Genomic DNA, 19,310 nt, shown 5'->3' with positions numbered 1-19,310 from the left:
AAAATTCCCCTACAGTTAAAATAAATAAATAAAAACATAGAAATAACATACTAATTTTTAAGACAACTTAAGCATTATATAAACAAAAATCCTACAATGTACTAACTAACCTCCCAATTGATCCCAAATCACCTTAGCATTGCTGAATGAGAACTCTAGCTTTTAATCAAGGGCTTTGCTTTTTCTTTTGTAAACTCAATGTGGCTGCAATAGTCTCATTGTTCCCATCTGCAGATAGGATTACTGAAAATTTTAAAATTCTAATTTTACCTCTTGGGGGTTAAATGGTTTTTGAGCCTCATTAGTTTATAGTTTGTTCCCAGTAACCCCATCAAATAAAGCCCATATTAGACCAAACTTGAGTGGAGAAAGACCTAACAGGACTTGCCCATGTGCATTGCCACATAGGCATATAAAAGAAGGGTGCCCAGTTGACTGAACAAGGATTTGATGAAACAGAGTTTTATAATGCAGAACTGAAATTGCCAGCATGATATTAGCAAAAAAACAAAAAAGTGAGGGTTGCTTGTTATCACTAACAAAAATTATGAAAATAAAAACCAGATATAAAACCTTAAAAAATAAAAATAGCAGCTTAGCTAGTTATATTCCCACAACGCCAAAACTGAACAAACTAAAAAAAAAAAAAACTGATTGAACACAACCATTTTTTGTCATTGCGTCACATAACAATCAACTAACATACCATCCTTCAATCACGATAAATTTTCCATCATTCACGAAACAATTTAATGGTACCATTATAAAGCCTTAGTAAATGAAGCACAAGAAATAAATACAAAGCTTGAATCAATTAAAATATGATTATAATAATGGAAAAAATTTTGCATTCTCCAAGAACAATACAATGTTATATGAAGGTTGAAACATTTTTTTAATGAAGTTTCTTGTTCTTTAAAATTTTTAGAAATTTACAGGAAATTCTCTTTCTCTAAAAGCCTAGGATTTTGATTTATATTGGATTTGGATAATATGTAATATAAATTGTATTTAAACATTTCAAAATCCACCCAAATCAAAACACAGGATTTTGTTTTTATTTTTATGTGTGATGATTTATCCTAAAAAAAAATATTAATATTAAACTTCAGCAGAAATATGTTGCCACGAAAACAAAATCTAAAAAATCTACCTTTAAATCGTTGCCACAAAACTAGGAATGAACAACAAAAGCTGAAAGCTAGCAACAAGGACAAACATATTATGAACAACAAGGCCACTACTTTTTGTAGTCAAACAAAAAAAAAATGGAAATGATACCAAATAGCACCTTAGTCTAGAAACAAGCATGAAAATAATTGTCGAAAGAAAACACAGAACAAGCTGCATGTTCACACACACACACGCGTGTGTGCGCCAATAGACAACTCGGGAATTAGTGTTTTTTCCATTCTTACATGGCCACATGAATAGCATAGTTGTAATTGAAGATTCATGCATTACCTAAAATTGAAACGTAGATGTCTTGATGAATGAGAGAGAAATTTCAATGACAAATTAAAAGCGCTAAAGGCTGACGAATAAGGAGATTAATGGCAAATTCTCTCTCTCTCAATCAATTTCAAGATCTCACGAAGATGATTGCTTTGCAGATTTGAGCTCGTTCTCCAACGGCAACATTTTTTAAAAGTTTTCTAACATATCAAGGGACAGAATTGATTCTAATATTTTATTTAAACAAAAAATAGTAATCTGTACACATAATTCTCTTGAAATTATATAATTTTTTCTTATAATTTAATTTTAAAAATAAATATTTAATAAATTATAAGTATTGACATTTAGCATATTAATAATTTATATTTTTTAAATATGATAATTTTCATAAAACCTAAGAATTTTGACAGCAATGCCTCATGCAATATTAATATTAGAGGTTACTATCATATTTCAAATAATAAATTATTGTGATTACAATAATATATATCAATAAAAAAAATAAAAGTAATATTAATATCATTTTTATCATATAACTTGAAAGTTGAAATTTTAGGACCATGCATATTGTGCATATTATTTTGATTTACTATATTCAAGTATCAAAATTTTTTATTTATGGCGATTGGGATTTTAAGGATGCATATAACAGAGTTTTATATTGGCAATATAATTATTTTTCGAATATTGTTTACACATGAATTGAGCTTATTATAGTCATCTAAACACTATATCAGTATGATATGCACATTGTTGGAAATTTTATAATGGAAATCAAACAAAATTTTTTATTGTTAGATAATGTTGTTTTTCAATAATAGTTTTGATTTTGCTATCATACGAGAACTAATGGTATATAGCGTAAAACTAAAAATTTGAACAAATAATCTTTGCCTTAGTCACTGGACACTTTCCTCTTATGCCATGTGTTTGTATATTTATTTTCCACATTTCATATTTGACATAATATAACTCTCTTAATTTTTCTACCTAGCATCACTTAAGTTATACGTACACCAAACTTTACAATGTCTACAAACTCAAATATTAGTAGTAATAATATAATTGCTTTTAAAAAATTCTAACGACTAATATAATTGTCTTCTAAGTAGTAAAATAAGAATCACTAAAGACATTTGATAAGTTGTATGAATTCATTTGAACAAGCATGGTTATTTATAATGTGTGTTAAAAAACTTACTATAGTCTAAATTTTAATAGTAAGAACAAATTGTTAATTATTTAAGAAATTTTGCATATTTTGCAACTAGTACTTGTTTAAGAGCAAGAGTAGTCTTTTCTTTTGGATAAATTTTCTTTTTTGAAATATAAAAATTTGACTATAGTAAAGATTAGGAGACATAATGGAAGCCTAAATGGGGCTAATCTCAGCATGAATAATTTTAATTTATTTTAATTCTCCAAAGATGGTTTATATTAATTGATTTGTTGCTTGCTTTTTTAGATATATTTCCGGAATGGCTGATCAATTAATTTAATGAATTAAAATATTTTATTTATCGTGGGGTTTAATTTGCATGGAACCACGGAAAGATAATTGAATATGGTAAATTTATAAATCCTTAATTAGAAAACGTTTTTATATTGGATTCTTAACTATTTATTTACTAAAAATTAAAAACGACTTCTGAGGGCCTATATTTGATCAGTAAAATTTATTATGGATAATGATAATATGTCATATTTGAACTAATAAAAGTTAAAGATATATTTTTAGTAATGTTATATTAATATAATTAATAATGATTAAGCATATTATGATGACAATATTACAATACAATTATTGTGTTACATTATGATACAATTATTATTATTTTCATATTAACAGTTTATATTTAATTAGCTAAAATTTTAAACTATTCAAAAACGTAATTAAGAACATAAATTGTTTCTAATTCTCATGTATGTGTTCTTGTAAAACAAATAAAAGAGAGGGTAGTTCTATAGGTGATTTGGGGAAAGACACGTTTTCAGGTGTAAATAAAAAGATTTTTGAAGCCGCTGCCTTCGCTGTCAGCAACATGCGCCTCACACACTGGTGATGCACACGAGAAAAACTGCCAGGATATCCTCCAACTTCCTAACTCTGAGCTAACTGCCCATTACTACAGCCAAAGATTAAAATAACTAAAATTCCCCTACAGTTAAAATAAATAAATAAATAAATAAAAACATAGAAATAACATACTAATTTTTAAGACAACTTAAGCATTATATAAACAAAAATCCTACAATGTACTAAATAACCTCCCAATTGATCCCAAATCATCTTAGCATTGCTGAATGAGAACTCTAGCTTTTAATCAAGAGCTTTGCTTTTTCTTTTGTAGACTCAATGTGGCTGCAATGGTCTCGTTGTTCCCATCAGCAGATAGGAATACTGAAAATTTTAAAATCTAATTTTACCTCTGGGGGCTAAAGGGTCTTTGAGCCTCACTAGTTTTTCTTTTGTAAACTCAATGTGGCTGCAATAGTCTCGTTGTTCCAGCAGATAGGAATACTGAAAATTTTAAAAATCTAATTTTACCTCTGGGGGCTAAAGGGTCTTTGAGCCTCACTAGTTTATAGTTTGTTTCCAGTAACCCCCATTAAATACAGTCCATATTAGACCAAACTTTAGTGGGAGAAAGACCTAACAGGACTTGCCCATGTGCATTGTCACATAGGCATATAAAAGAAGGGTGCCTGGGCACACCCGTTTAGTTGACTGAACAAGAATTTGATGAAACTGAGTATTATAATGCAGAACTGAAATTGCCAGCATGATATTAGCAAAAAAACAAAAAAGTGAGGGTTGCTTGTCATCACTTACCAAAATTAAGAAAATAAAAACCAGATATAGAACCTTATAAAATAAAAATAGCAGCTTAGCTAGTTATATTCCCACAACGCCAAAACTGAACAAACTAAAAAAAAAAAAACACTGATTGAGCACATAACCATTTTTTGTCATTAGCCCACATAACAATTAATTAACATACCATCCTTCAATCACAATAAATTTTCCATCATTCACGTAACAATTTAATGGTACCATTATAAAGCCTTAGTAAATGAAGCACTAGAAATAAATACAAAGCTTGAATCAATTAAAATATGATTATAATAATGAAAACATTTTTTTTGCATTAGTACTCCAAGAACAATACTATTTTATATGAAGGTTGAAACATTTTTTTAATGAAGTTTCTTGTTCTTTAAAATTTTTAGAAATTTACAGGAAATTCTCTCTCTAAAAGCCTTGGATTTTGATTTATATTGGATTTCGATAAGATGTAATATAAAATTGTATTTAAATATTTCAAAATCCACCCAAATCCAAATGCAGGATTTTGTTTTTATTTTTATGTGTGATGATTTATCCCAAAAAAAAAAATTATTATTAAACTTCTGCAGAAATAGGTTGCCACAAAAACAAAATCTGGAAAATCTACCTTTAAATTGTTGCCACAAAACTAGGAATAAACAACAAAATCTGAAAGCTAGCAACAACAAACATATTATAAACAACAAGACCACTACTTTTTGTAGTCAAACAAAAAAAAATGGAAATGATACCAAATAGCACCTTAGAAGAAGAAACAAGCACCAAACTAATGTCGAAAGAAAAGGCAGAACAAGCTGCATGTTCACACATACACACACGTGTACGCCCAATAGCGACTCAGGAATAAGTGTTTTTTCCATTCTTACATGGCCACAAGAATAGACTGACGAATAAGGAGGTTAATGGCAAATTCGGCTCCAAAGCATCCTCACAAGGATCTCTAGTTCAGTGCAGAGAAGAAAACAGAACTTAAAAAATACATTGAAACCATTTGAAAAAATATGAAGGCAATTGTCATTGAAACTAAATTTGAAAATATGAAGTCAATCATCTAACAATGGATCATCTAATAAGATTCTTTTTTCTCTAAATAAGTCATAAGAAATCAAGATAATGAGGATTTTAATAATTATGTGATAAAATATTATGTGAGAGACTCACAGTTGTTGAATTGAATTACAATAGAAGGGCTTTTTTCAATTTTCTCTTTAAAATTTTATCAATTTATTTATTTGCTAGGCTCACTTTTTAATTTTTGATAAATATAATTCTACTAAAAAAGGAGATAAAAATACAACAAGCACAGACTATGTCTTTAGCAATCTTCATTGCAAACAAGCACACTTTTTTTTTTAAATGCCTACAAGAAGTAAAATAGATCAAGATCTACAGATATTCTTGGGTAAAATTTTGTGGAGTTGAACAAACATGCCCATCTCTCCCACACTCAATCACCCTTTCTTATTGATATGCAGGTAATGTGACGCTACTGGAGCTGTAAAAAAAAATAGTTGAGATTAACTCTGTAGAATCCATATGTTCCTTTTTGCTTCAACAACATAGCATATAACATCTAAACATTACCCAATAACATATAATATATAGCCCATCCAATTGAAAATATGGTAGACCCTGTTATGCAACTTCACGCAGAGACGAAGAGTCTCCAAAAGAAAAAAGTCGGGGAGGGGGGGAGTCTGCTGAAGGATGCAAGAATTCAGAATGAAAAGGAGAACAATTCAATGAAAAGGCAAATGAAAACAAACCAAAGGACATCTCTCAAGAAACCAGCCATCAATTCAAGCATCAAGAAAAAGAAGTGAGTGATAACGAGATGCATTAACACAATAAAGCCTTGGAAGCGTGACTCGAGAATATCCAAATAAACTAAAACAAAACCGCAAAAACCCTAGAAGCAAAACCCTAGGCTAAAATAATCCACAATAAACAAGACTCAAACCCTAGTCTGAAATAACGAATTCAAAGTGAATAAAGCAAAAATCACAATGAAACACAAGCGAAAGCGCAGATTCAAATTACAAGAAAACAAACGGACGGCCGCCGGCATCGATAAAAGAAAGTGCCGCGAAATCATGGGATCTAAGTAGATTAATTGAAGACAAAAAGAAATAGAAGTTAGAATATACCTAACGACATGGGGATCCCTAGATAACATCCGCAACAAAGAGACCTCGCGGAGAATGGTGGGAGGGACACCTTCGTCGTCCTCGTGGAGGCGGGTCTTCTCCAGGGCCACGATCTTCCCCGTCGCCTTCTCTCTTGCTCTGTAAGCCCTCCCGTAGGTTCCTTCTCCCACCTTCTCAAGCTTCTCAAATGCATCCATCGCCGACCATTTCTCCATTCTTTCTCTCTCTCTCTCTCCCCCAAACAATTTCAAGATCTCACGAAGTTGCTTTGGAAGCCATTTGCAGATTCGATCTCGTTCTCTAACGGCAACATTTTTAAAAGTATTCTAACATATCAACGGACAGAATTTATTCTAAAGTAGTAACATCCATACACATAATTCTCTTGAAATTATTATTTTTTTTTTCTTATACATTAATTAAAAAATAAATATTTAATAAATTATAAGTATTGTCATTTAGCATATTAATATTTTTAAATTTTTTAAATATGATATATTTTCGTAATTTATTATTTTCATTTTTATAGTTTATATTTAATCAGCTAAAATTTTAATACTATTTGAATACATAATTAAGAACTTAAATTATTTCTAATTTTCATGTATGTGTTTGTGTAAGACAAATAAAGATATGGTAGTTCTATAAGTGATTTGGGGAAAGACATGTTTTCAGGTGTAAATAAAAATATTTTTGAATGTAATGAGAATGCAGGAATATTGTGGGCTATAAGGTAGATCGCGCTGTAATGGAGGGTTGCCAATTATAATAAAAGTAGGTTATGTAGGTTGCAAGAGGAGGAAGGAGTGAAGTGTGCGCGCAAATTCAAATGAATTTAAGAGGAGGTTTGTATCTTTTTGGTAAATTTTAGGGAATGTTTGTAACATTTTTGTGAAAAATTTAAAACCTTAAGGGAGGTTAATATAATTTTTAAAATCTCATGAGAGTCCCTATTTGTCTCTTATTTAAGAGTCTTAAGTAATTGAATTGGAGTTGGATTGAAGTTAGTTCTAAAATTTAAATTTGATATAATTGATGTTAATTTGAATCTAGAGCAGTTTATGTTTGAATTTACATGAGAGTTTTAATTGTCATTTCATTTTTGATTAATTTAATTAATTAGTGAGGTCAAAGTGTTAATATTGAATTTTGCATGTTACATAGATATTTGAGAGTGCACATAGTAAGCTATTTACAACTCACACGTCTAATATGACTAAAATAAATGGCTAGATAGCCTAAGGAATTTGTTTATAAATAAATAAATAAATATATTTATTTATTTATTTATCTTATATATATATATATATATATAGAGAGAGAGAGAGAGAGAGAGAGAGAGAGAGAGAGTAGACTAAACATAGAATAAAATAACTAGAGCAAAAGTCTAGCTTCTCAAATGCCTCCATCGCCAACGATTTCTCCTCTCTCTCTCTCTCTCTCTCTCTCAATCAATTTCAAGACCTCATGACGATGATTGCTTTGGAAGCCATATTATATAACCATTTACATATTTGAGCTCGTTCTCTAACGACAACATTTTTTAAAAGTTTTCTAACATATCAAGTACAGACATAATTTATTCTAATATTTTATTTATACAAAAAATAATAACATCTATATACATAATTCTCTTGAAATTTTTTAATTTCTTTTATAATTTAATTTAAAAAATAAATATTTAATAAAAAAATAAGGTCATTTACAAATTATAAGTATTGACATTTAGCATATTAATAATTTTAAATTTTTTAAATATGATAAATTTTCATAAAACCTAAGAATTTTGCTATAAGTTCTATGTTAAGTGAGACTAGTCCCGACCATCACTTACGATTTTACAATTAAGTGTCTTTTCTCCAACTTTGTATTTTTTTTAGTTATTAGAAATTTTACTCTTGTCCACCATTTGGGGCTAGGGTTGTTATTTTTATTTTTAAATGTATCTGTAAATTACTATTTTGTCAAAAGTCTTTGAATTATTTAAAGGTGGTAGGTTATACAAATGTAGTCGTTCATATGTTGTCACCTTTAAGTAAGGTTTGTTATCTTATTGCGTCGGCTTGTACGTCCTGTAATGGGTCTAGTGTTGAATTTAGTGGTCGATGGGGCCTAAAGAGTATGTTGTACCAGGAGTGGCGGAAGATGGTCTGATGTGTCCGGATGATCCATACTTCACCTGGTATAGGTCCATCACACGCCGCTTCATCAACAGGATCGTTGCTGTATATTTGAGCCTCGTAAGAAGACTTTAACCCACACTTCATTTTGTTATGTGTACATTACGATATGCATGGGTTAACCAAATTTTTTCGTATCCTGCAGGCTAACATACTACGTGAGGCAAATCAGATCTCGCTAGATCCCGCTATCCACCAATTGATGAGTGTTGCATTGGGCCTTGTCCGCCAGGACAGCCGACGGATCCCAGCTACTCGACCTAATGTACCAGCACGAGGAGGTCGACCAGCTCTAGTACGAGGAGGATGACATGCCTCATCTAGTCGTTCAATGAGTCTCATCTCCTCACCACCGACTGTACAAGCGGAGTACGTGTTCGATCTGTTAGCACCGTATGCACCTTCTAGTGCAGCTGATATTGTGGGACCGTCCAGTAGATCAGCTGACGCCCCATTTGATTCTGCTGCCACCCCATCAATGTCATTTTTATTAGACAACATTTTCAGTGGGGAGGAGGTCGATGCACCCGCTATGCCGCCTCGTTCTCATCCAGAGATATCATATTAATTCTCACCGCGTGCGTTTCGCATAGATGATGATTACATAGTACCTCTTGACAGAGATGATCCACATATAGGACGACGGGACAGGATACCTGATGCAAATGACTAGCAGGGAGAGGGTAGACGCAGACGACAGCCACCACGACCCTAGAGATGACCTCGCTGCGGCACTGAGTAGTATAGCATTATTTTCATTTTATTTGTATATTTTTATTTCATTTGTACAGCATTGATTATTTTTATTTCATTTGTATATCATTGATTATTTTCATTTCATTTGTATAGCATTTGATTATTTTCATTTCATTTGTATAGCCACGTGTCTTGTGCACACTTCATATAATATTATCAAGAATGACATTTAAGAAATGTAAACTTAAAAAAAAAACAAAAAAAAAAACTTATATGATTTTATCCAACATAAGCACTACATTTTCATTACGAAATTTAAAAAGTTGTTTCTTATTTATTTCATGTTGAAATTTATAAAAAATAAAATAAAATATTTGCACCATCAAATGTTCTATGATGCCTACTTATATCTTAAGTTACCAATCTTTACATTATGATGCAATTCAAATGTACTTATGGTTTGAAGTTATCTGTATTAATGAACTTTTATGAACTCTTGTTTATAAGATATTTTCGCACTTTCACGTACAAAATATGTATGTCAGAGTGAGATATGAAATGTACACAAAAAGTGAGGGAGAGAACATGGCTAACCCAAGACCTTAGATTTCTGAAAAGAATTTGGTGTCTATATATATATATATATATATATATATATATATATATATATATATATGCATTCTCATAAAAATAAAATTTTGAAATTTGACTATTGCAATAAATAGCATTTAATCCGTTCATATTGTTTTACGAAGCATTATAAGTAAAGAAAAAAAAAACCTAAAGCATGATAATTGTTAAAGAAGAAAAAACTAAAAAATTTCATGCATGTGATTCTTGCTTAGTTCTATATGTTTGGACATTAAACCAGATTAACAATTCATTCATTCAATTAGATGGAAAAATATTTTATAATTTTTTTACAATTATAAATTAAAAAAAATTTTGAGTTATTAACTTCAAATTAGAATACTTTCTTTTTTTTAATTGGGTATAATGCATTTTTAATTTGAAATATATATATACACCTTGTAACGACATCTGAATGGGCGAAGCAAATCTGTACAAATGAAAGAGTAACGACATCTGAATGGGCGAAGCAAATCTTGCAGCCACGCATCAACTCACAGGTCATCTCCGAAGAAAATCTCGCAGCTTGGTCCTGCGAGATTTGCTTCGCCCACCTTACCACACGTCACCATCAGAAAAGCTGCACGTTTAAATCTAGCAGCACCAAGCAGCGAGATTACGAAAGCATTAAACTGGGAAAATTTTTTCCAAATAGAGTATTATTTAATATTTTATTTAAATTAATAATAAAACGAGAAAAAACTCTTTATATTGGAGTAATCGTATTTTGATAAATATTATGACCTAAAAATCAAATATTAACTTGAAATTACTTGATCTTTGATTAAGACACAACAAGACCATTTCTTTTGATTTCGGGAGTTTGAATTCTTTCTTCAAATTTTTATGATATATTTCTCTTGATAATTGTTTTATATGTTTTCTTTTTTGTCTTATTCAATCAATTCTTTTGACTACTAAATCTTTCAATGTGTTTACTTCTTTTTCTTTCATTTTGTCAATGAATTCAAACATAATTTCTTGACCACCAATTTGTATAAAAATATCATCTTCATTTACTTGAAATGGATAAATTAATGTAAAAAATGGTGTTCCTAAAATAATTTCTTGCTACATATTTTTGACAAATATGAAAGTAGTTTTAAAACAAATTTCTTTATTACATATATGAACGTTTAAAATTTTGTATTGTATTTGTAGTCTTGCATTATTTGCTCCGTATAACTGCGTTATAGTTTTTTTTATAGTATTGAGTTGGAATAAGTTTTTCTTGAACACAGTTCATGTCTGCTTCAGTGTCCAATAAGGCACGGGCAACAAGAACAAATGTCTTATTAATAACAATTTTAACTTCTGTATACCATTTGTGAATACTGACTTTTGACAAATATCCTAAAAGATTTCTCTTTCAATGTCAACTTGAAAATCATTTGTTTCATCTTCTTTTTCATCTCCAAAATCTATAATGGCGTTTCCTTTGTCACAAAATGTATTCACTTTGATTTGTAAATTTTTCATCTCAATTTTTATCTTGCTTATTTCTTCCTTTGTATTATTTACTTCTCGTTGTAAATCTTGAATAGTTGGTTACAAGTTCTCTTTCTTTATATCTGTTGATAATATCTGTAATATCATATCCCTTTTGAAACTTGGGTTTTTCTTCTTTAGTTAGTTGTTCCTTTAATTTTGTTAAATATTTATTTTTAACTTTTGGATCTTCAATGTGTTCTATCATTTACATCAATGCTTGGTTTAATACAATATTCGTCAGAAACTTCACCCATTCTTGGTTCATTCACTTTGATAAAAAAAATTTAAAAAGTTTTCCAAAATGGTTTTTATCGTGGTTCAACTTTTTTGGTCATGAAATCTACATTTTTCCAAAAAAAATTCAAAATGATTTTGAATTATTCCAAAAGAATTTTCATCCTCCTTAGAACCAGTCTCGCTTTTAAGACGAATTTGTGTTTTCCCACTAAGAAACCAAACTTTTTCAAAGTTTAAGAAAGAAAATGACATTTTTTTTTAATACAAATACTTATTTACCCTTTTATGACTTTTAAAATATAAACAAACTTTTAACCGGACATATTAAATGGGTAGGTATGGGTCAACCTATTTATCCATTTAATTTTAAAGCATGTGAAAGCAATTGTTGAATAACAATGAAACTTATAACTTCAAATATTACCATTGGCACATCTTCCGATCATCCTTTAAGGTCATTTGATATGTTGCTCAATTGGAAAATATACAAATTACATAATTATGTAATATTGTAATCGAATTTCAAATAATTAGTTTAGTTAGTATTAATTATGAACCTAAATAATTACGTACATCTAAATCGAACCAATTATGTAATTACGTATATGTATATTAATTGGTGAGAATTTAATAACCATATGCAAGAAGTTAGAACTAGATATGGAAATCCTTAGAGAAGATTATACGCATAAGTTAAATAAAAACAACCGAGAAAAATTCTTCAAAAAATATAATTGTCCCAATAAGCTTTTAATGACCCATTAAATCCTTTAATAAGTATGGTCGCTACTGATGGTTCTTCAGCTCTTGGATTTGTTATTTTGAAAGCAGTGACTGCTAATGTCATTTGTTGGACTAATGTAGTAATTTGGTATTCCGTAAATCCATCTAAATTCCATTCATGTAAATCATTTCCAAAACTTCTATATGACCTCATAGGTTCATCTTCAAATAATAAACTTGGAGGTGTCGGTCTTTTGTAATATGTTCTGACGCTTTTGTTTTTACAAGAATTGTTGTTTATTTTGTTTATTTCGTTTATTTCAAAATCACTTTCTTCTTTGAAACTTCTTTTTTAGATTTTGAATAGCTTCTTTTGTTAATAATGATACAGACTTATTAACAATTTTGACTAAGTATTCTTCATTAATTTCTATTGAACCCCTTTGTATAATTATTTGAGCTTCTGTTCTGGACATTTTTCATATTTCTTTTGGATTTTGTTTAGGTAAATCTTTACCATTCCAATCGGCTAATCTTTTTTCAATATTTACTAAAGAAATTTGAATTTCTTTATATCTGATCTTTTGCTTGATGAAGATTCTTTTTGTTCCATTTTTACTTCTTTTAAAAACTTTCACGTTTTCTTGATATTTTGAACCAACCTATCCATAATCTTTCTAATTTTTTCTTATTCTTGCAGGTTTTAATCTTCCTAATCAGGACCACCACTGGGACCACCCTACAAGCTCTCCTGACTTAACGGGCTAACCATTGAGTTTCACTAGTTGATCAACGCTTAGTGAAAGTAAAACATGCAATTTTTCAGAAAAAAAAATTTTGAAAAGAAAATGAATAGTTTTGTCTTGGATACCAAAATGTGCAGGATTGCTCAAATGTTAGACTTGTGTAAAATTTCTAATAACTAAAAAAAAATACAAAGTTGGAGAAAAGGCACCTAACTGTAAAGACGTAATTAATGGAGATAAGGACTTCTCTTTGTCTTCTTTTGATAATAGGAGACAATGAGTTGATGTGTCATTGTCATCTTTGAAAAAGTGGCTGCAATTTTTGACAATTGAGACTTCAAATTATTTCTTCTTAGCAGATCTTTGATCTTTTGATCTTACCTTCTCAGTCGTTGGATTATCCTTTTGAATAAAATCATACCAATTCTCGATATCTGATCCCAAAAGATTGAGATCAACGGATTTGGGAGAATCTGACACTGTTGAATCAGAATCAGACGATTCTAACTGGGCAATCATTTTGATCAACTTATTCTTTATACTGTTGGACTCCAATCTTCTTGAGCTTATTGAAATAGTGTCTTCTTCTTTGAAGATTTTCTTATTATCTTTTGCTTTTGGAAAAGATCCTTGAGGGATAGGAAGAGAATTCAGACAAGAAGCTTGTGCCAGCAAAGCTCTGACCTTTCCTTTTGGCATGGTGAATTTATTCCATATAACATTTCATTTCAGTGCATTTCCTATATAATATGCATCTCATACATATAAAATAGTCCCATACAAGGTTCAATTTACTCATGCCACACTATTTAGCAGTAAAATTCATATATATGTATTCTCCATAAAATAAGACAACGCATTTAACATTTATATACTCAAAATATACATTTCTTATCTTATATAATTATTCTGAAAATATCTTTCACTTTCATCAGTTCATTTTTGCATATACGTATCTAATAAACAGTCTTAAGTTTGAAAAACATAATTTAAATGGTTGACATTTTAAACCCATACCAAAACATAGACACGTATATATAACACAATTCATTTTCCATTAAATTCATAAAAAAATTGGTTTAATACATATTTTTTCTCTTATATGGTTTCTTGAACTACACCAACAGGGACCCCGAAAAGTTACCTGTGGCGCTCACCCAAGCCCTAAATAAAAAATCATAGTTTGATCCATTAAATCAACCCTAAATAAAATACTATTTTAATATTTTTTAGGTTCGTAATTCCAAATAAATAATTATACTCTCAAATATAACCAATTTTCTTAATTTTCCAAATCTTATTCTCGCTTTGGAGTGGTGTCTAGAAAACCCAAATTGGAAATTTACTCTGGAAAAAATAACGATGATCGCAACTAGGACCTCGTGGTGGTACCCGATCGTCGATTTAGCGGCAGATTTAAGGAGAAATTGAGAAAGTAAGGAAAAGTTATCTTTTCTCAGAAGTGGTGCCTAAGTCGCTCTTACGATAAATCCACTCCAGTAGAAATTTTGGTGGCAGAGTTAGGAACCCAACGGTACCTTTTGTTTCCCGATCGACTGAATATCTATCAAGAAATTAAGGAAAAAAAGGAGGAAGATGGAGGAGAGAGACGAAGAATAAGAGATTGAAGAGAGACACAGGGGTGAGAGTTCCAGAGAAGCAGAAAGATGAAATTGAAATTTTAATTGCAATTTGACTTTGGATTGCATTAGGATTGCATTTATACACTTTAAATATTATATTCATATTATATTATTACATTAGTATTATATATATATATATATATATATATATATATCCCATCTTCTAATTTGGAAAGAAGTTTTAAAGAAGAAAGTGATTTTGAAATAAATAAAATAAATAACAATTCTTGGAAAAACAAAAATGATAGAACATATTACAAAAGACCGACACCTCCAAGTTTATTATTTGAGGATGAACCTACGAGGTCATATAGAAGTTTTGGAAGTGATTTACATGAATGGAATTTAGATGGATTTACGGAATACCAAATTACTACATTAGTCCAACAAATGACATTAGTAGTCACTGCTTTCAAAATAACAAATCCAAGAGCTGAAGAACCAACTGTAGCGACCATACTTATTAAAGGATTTAATGGGTCATTAAAAGCTGTTTGGGACAATTTTCTTTTTTTGAAACCTAAAAATTTGTTGTTTATGTTAGATTCCATCAAAACCAATGTAGTGTAGGGGATATCTTTGAGAGAATATTAAAAAATAAGGAGGAAATTGTAGGAAATATAGCAATTCTATAATAAATAAATAAATAAATAAAATTAACAATAGAAAATCATAAAAAAATGCGGAGCTTCGCCCTTTAGAGAATGAGAGGAAAAAACAAAATCCTAAATATCTAACTAAACAGTGAATGTGTCTTAGTGTCCAATTACACATAAAAGAGAATTTAAGCATTACACTTCGTGTTTAATTTAAGAAAATGATTTTTTTTTGAGAATTTAAAAGATATGTCTCATGCACAAGCCCAATTACAAGTAAGTATTGTATGATATCAAGATATGCACTTCTCAAAATATCATACTACATAGTGTGAGGGTTCAAGCAAAACATCTTACTCCCTTGCATATATGAGTTCAAGCGGATAATAAATTTGAATATGAGTTATAATGCAGTGCATTCAAATATGAAAATGATATTTAATGCTAGATCAAGTTAAAATTTAATTTACACCTTGAGATATATTTTATTTAATAAAATTAAGTTGGATCTTTTTTGTACGGGAGGGGGTGAAGGGGATTTATTTAACAAGCTTCGTATATAATTACTCCATAAACTTGTAGCTAACTTCTATAAATTGATGAATTTAGTGAAACTTTAAGGTTTTACACTACACAAATTTTAATGTATTGACTATGTTCACATTAAAAGCTTTCAAGAAACATGAACTTTGGTTTGCAGTTCACCTCTTAACACCCTCTGGTTTATGTTTAGGGTTCAAATCTTTTATAGAGGATTCCCCCTAAATTTACAAAGGTGGGCGGGGGGAGGGGGACTTTGGATAGGGGTGGGAAGGGGTGGGGGGGTTATATATATATATATATATATATATATATATATATATATATATATATATATATATATTCAAAACAACCATAACGATTGAGTGAAATCTTAAAAAAGGAGCATGGGATAGTGTTTGAGGTAAAAACTTTAGAAATAAACATTTTTTCACAAAAAACATAAATTTTAAAATATTTGTACTGTATATATATATATATATATATTTTTTTTTTCTAAGAAAAATCATAAAAGATATGATTTACATTTGAAGAAAAAATATTAGTTTAAATTAAAGAATAGATATCACGTGGCATGATAACCAATGGATGAAAAATGACAATCCACAACAATTCTTTTTAAATACTAATGCGACATTTAAGTTAGTTCGACATAATCAACTTGCTAATCGTAAAATTCGAGATGGGACTCAAGAAGTCAATATTTATAAAGTATAAAATATGAAATATGCCAAAAGAAGAAGAAGAAGAAGAAGAAGAATGGACAAGTATTGAATAATGGTATTTCTATTATTATTATTATTATTATTATTATTATTATTATTATTATTATTATTATTATTATTATTATTAAAAAGGTTATTGGAAAGAGGGTGAGTTTATACAAATAAAGTCCTACAATTTTTTTCTACTTTTATAGAGAATGAATAAAACAATAAAAATAATAAGGAATTTGCTCATATTTTTAAGCTTGAGTTTGAGTGCATCCTTTCTATGTCTTAAGGTTGTCATAGTAAACGAGTAACTTATTCATAATTTAGCTTTTTTTTTTTACCAACACTTAAGTTAATATTTGTGCTTAAAATCTAATTAATGATTTATCAGCATTAAAAGTTTATAGACTCTAAAATACCCCAATGATACAAGATTTTTTATAAATTAATATTGGGCATAAATTAAGTGCGAGCATGTAACGACCCCAAATTACTACTTTTTTTTATCCAAATAATATTAATTCACAATAACGTCCTGGGCTCAAAGTGGTACTGAGGATACCCGTTCATTAAGCATACTATCTACGCAGCAGAAAACATAAAATACCTAAACCTTATTTACAATACCAAAGTTTTACTGTTTCCACAAATATACATATACATTTCCCAAAATCCACAAAGTATCCTAGGGATTTCTCAAAATCCACTCTCCTGCACAACACTTACCTTGAGTCTAGGGAGGTACCAACACCTCATCCTCTACCTTGGAGCTCACCCTGCTTGCCTATCTGGATCACCTGAAATATTTGGAATTCTGGGGGGAGACACCTCTCAGTAAGATAAGATAAATTATTACCAGTGTGTGGCAAATGAGTTTTACATAAATAACATATTTATTAATTAAGCTGTAACTGAGATAGCATTTCAATGTAAAACATATCATAACTCACACTTACATCATTTTAAATACAAGCTTTCTATTTGAACATATTTTTAGTTGAAATACATAGTTCATGTTTAATGTAAATATGATTACATATACATAATATCTATGTCGCGACGTTCCGGACCCAACCATGTGTGGGTTTAGCTAGCGAACAAGGGGAAAATGGAAGAATGTGTGATTTTGAAAAAAATATTTTCATGAGAAAACATGTGTGAAGGAGTCACCACTAATCTTTTGAAGTGCGGTTAAAACACTTGATTGCTACCCCGTTAGGGGTAGAATCGGTCTGCGTCACCAGAGTCGAGCTCGGGAGTACGGTTACGCGAGAAGAAAGTATTAGCACCCCCTACACGCTTGTTCTTACGAACGGTACCAGATTAATAAAAAATTATCTCAAAATAAATTGAATAAGCCTTTTAAAATTACTTCCTTTCAAAAGTCAAAAGAATAAAAATACTATATAAGTATTCCCTTAGAACCGGGGCAATCCAATACTTGGAAGAGTCAATGCCCTTGGTTGCAATCATCGGGAAGGAAAATAGGAAATAGGATACAAAATACACTCTCAGGGGTTTTGAAATTTGTAGGTTTTTCAAAGAAGAAAAAAAAAAAATACTATTCTGGGAGATTTTTGGAATTTGTTCGGGATGAAAATGGTTTCCTATGCCTAGAAAATGTTTTTGTGACTTTTTTGAAGTGTGAACTTTTTTTGTGATTTTCTGTGATTTTTCCCGAACTTAAAAAATAACATAAATAAAATCAATTGAAATCAAAGTATGAAAAATGTTTTTGGTTTTTTGAGAATCTTTGTGATTTTTTTGGTGAATTTTCTGAACATCTAAATAATAATCAAGTAAAAAGGAGGGAACCGGAGTTAACTGGTTCAGGGGATACAAACTGGTCAAATGTTGACCGGTCCGGGGGGAAAAACCAGTTTAAGATCTTGGTCGAGACCATTTTTGTGGATTTTATAAATTTTTAAATAATAATCAAGTGAAATAGGGAAAACCGGCGTGAACCGGTTCGGGAGATGACGAACCGGTCAAATGTTGACCAGTCCGGGGGAAAACCAGTTTAAGGTCTTGGTCGAGACCATTCTTCCAAAGAAAATTTGAGGCGAAAGTCATGAAAGTCAAAGTTTGAAAATATGACTGGGAATTTAAAATATATTTTTGAAATTTTGGATGTAAGGAAACAATCCTAACTTCAAAAAATGTTTTGAAAACTTTTCTTGGATTTCCTTTAAAAATTTTCAAGTATAAACAAATTTTAAAACTCTTAAAAAATTTTGGATTTTTCTGAAAATTTTTTTGAATTTTTATGTGTCTTTTTTTTTTATTTAATTTTTTAATGATTTTTATGGATTAAAAGGAAATTATTTAAAATAAAAATGAAATGAAATAAAATAGAATAAATCGACAGAAGCCAGTTTGGGAAGGGGGTAGGACCGGTCGAACGTTGACCGGTCCAAGAAGACCATTTTTTAGATCCAGGTCCGGACCAGGTGGTAACATGTGTCACTTCTTGAGTAGTTGGAAGGCCTTGGTGATAGACTCATGATGTGGCACGATCGAGGGTGTTGACGGGGGATGCTCATTGGTTGGTCTCGAAGATGCCATGCGAGGCGCTTGAAATGGAAGGATGAGGAAGCACCACATAGCAGTTCCCTCGTGAAGAAGCGGGAGTACCAATGCATATTGACACAGTGAAATTTGG

The 19,310-nt window shown here is 30.3% G+C and overlaps 1 protein-coding gene across 3 annotated transcripts in view; it reads right to left on the bottom strand.

Annotated features, from left to right (window-relative positions):
* The window catches only part of LOC131161489 (uncharacterized), a 156,970-nt gene extending 150,214 nt beyond the window's left edge, over positions 1 to 6,756 (bottom strand). For all 3 annotated transcript variants that reach the window (XR_009138579.1, XR_009138580.1, XM_058117292.1), the window contains exon 1: positions 6,454 to 6,756. Coding sequence is in view for 1 of the 3 variants with exons in the window: in XM_058117292.1 (XP_057973275.1) it covers positions 6,454 to 6,668 (215 nt within the window). In the remaining 2 variants the exon portion in view is untranslated. The remainder of the gene's footprint in view (positions 1 to 6,453) is intronic.
* Positions 6,757 to 19,310: the final 12,554 nt, after the last annotated feature.

Source organism: Malania oleifera, chromosome 1 (genome assembly GCF_029873635.1).
Source record: "Malania oleifera isolate guangnan ecotype guangnan chromosome 1, ASM2987363v1, whole genome shotgun sequence".
In the NCBI taxonomy this organism is placed as follows: Eukaryota; Viridiplantae; Streptophyta; class Magnoliopsida; order Santalales; family Ximeniaceae; genus Malania; species Malania oleifera.
The sequence above is the reverse complement of the archived record's forward strand: the minus strand, read 5'-3'. Positions and strand labels throughout refer to the sequence as shown.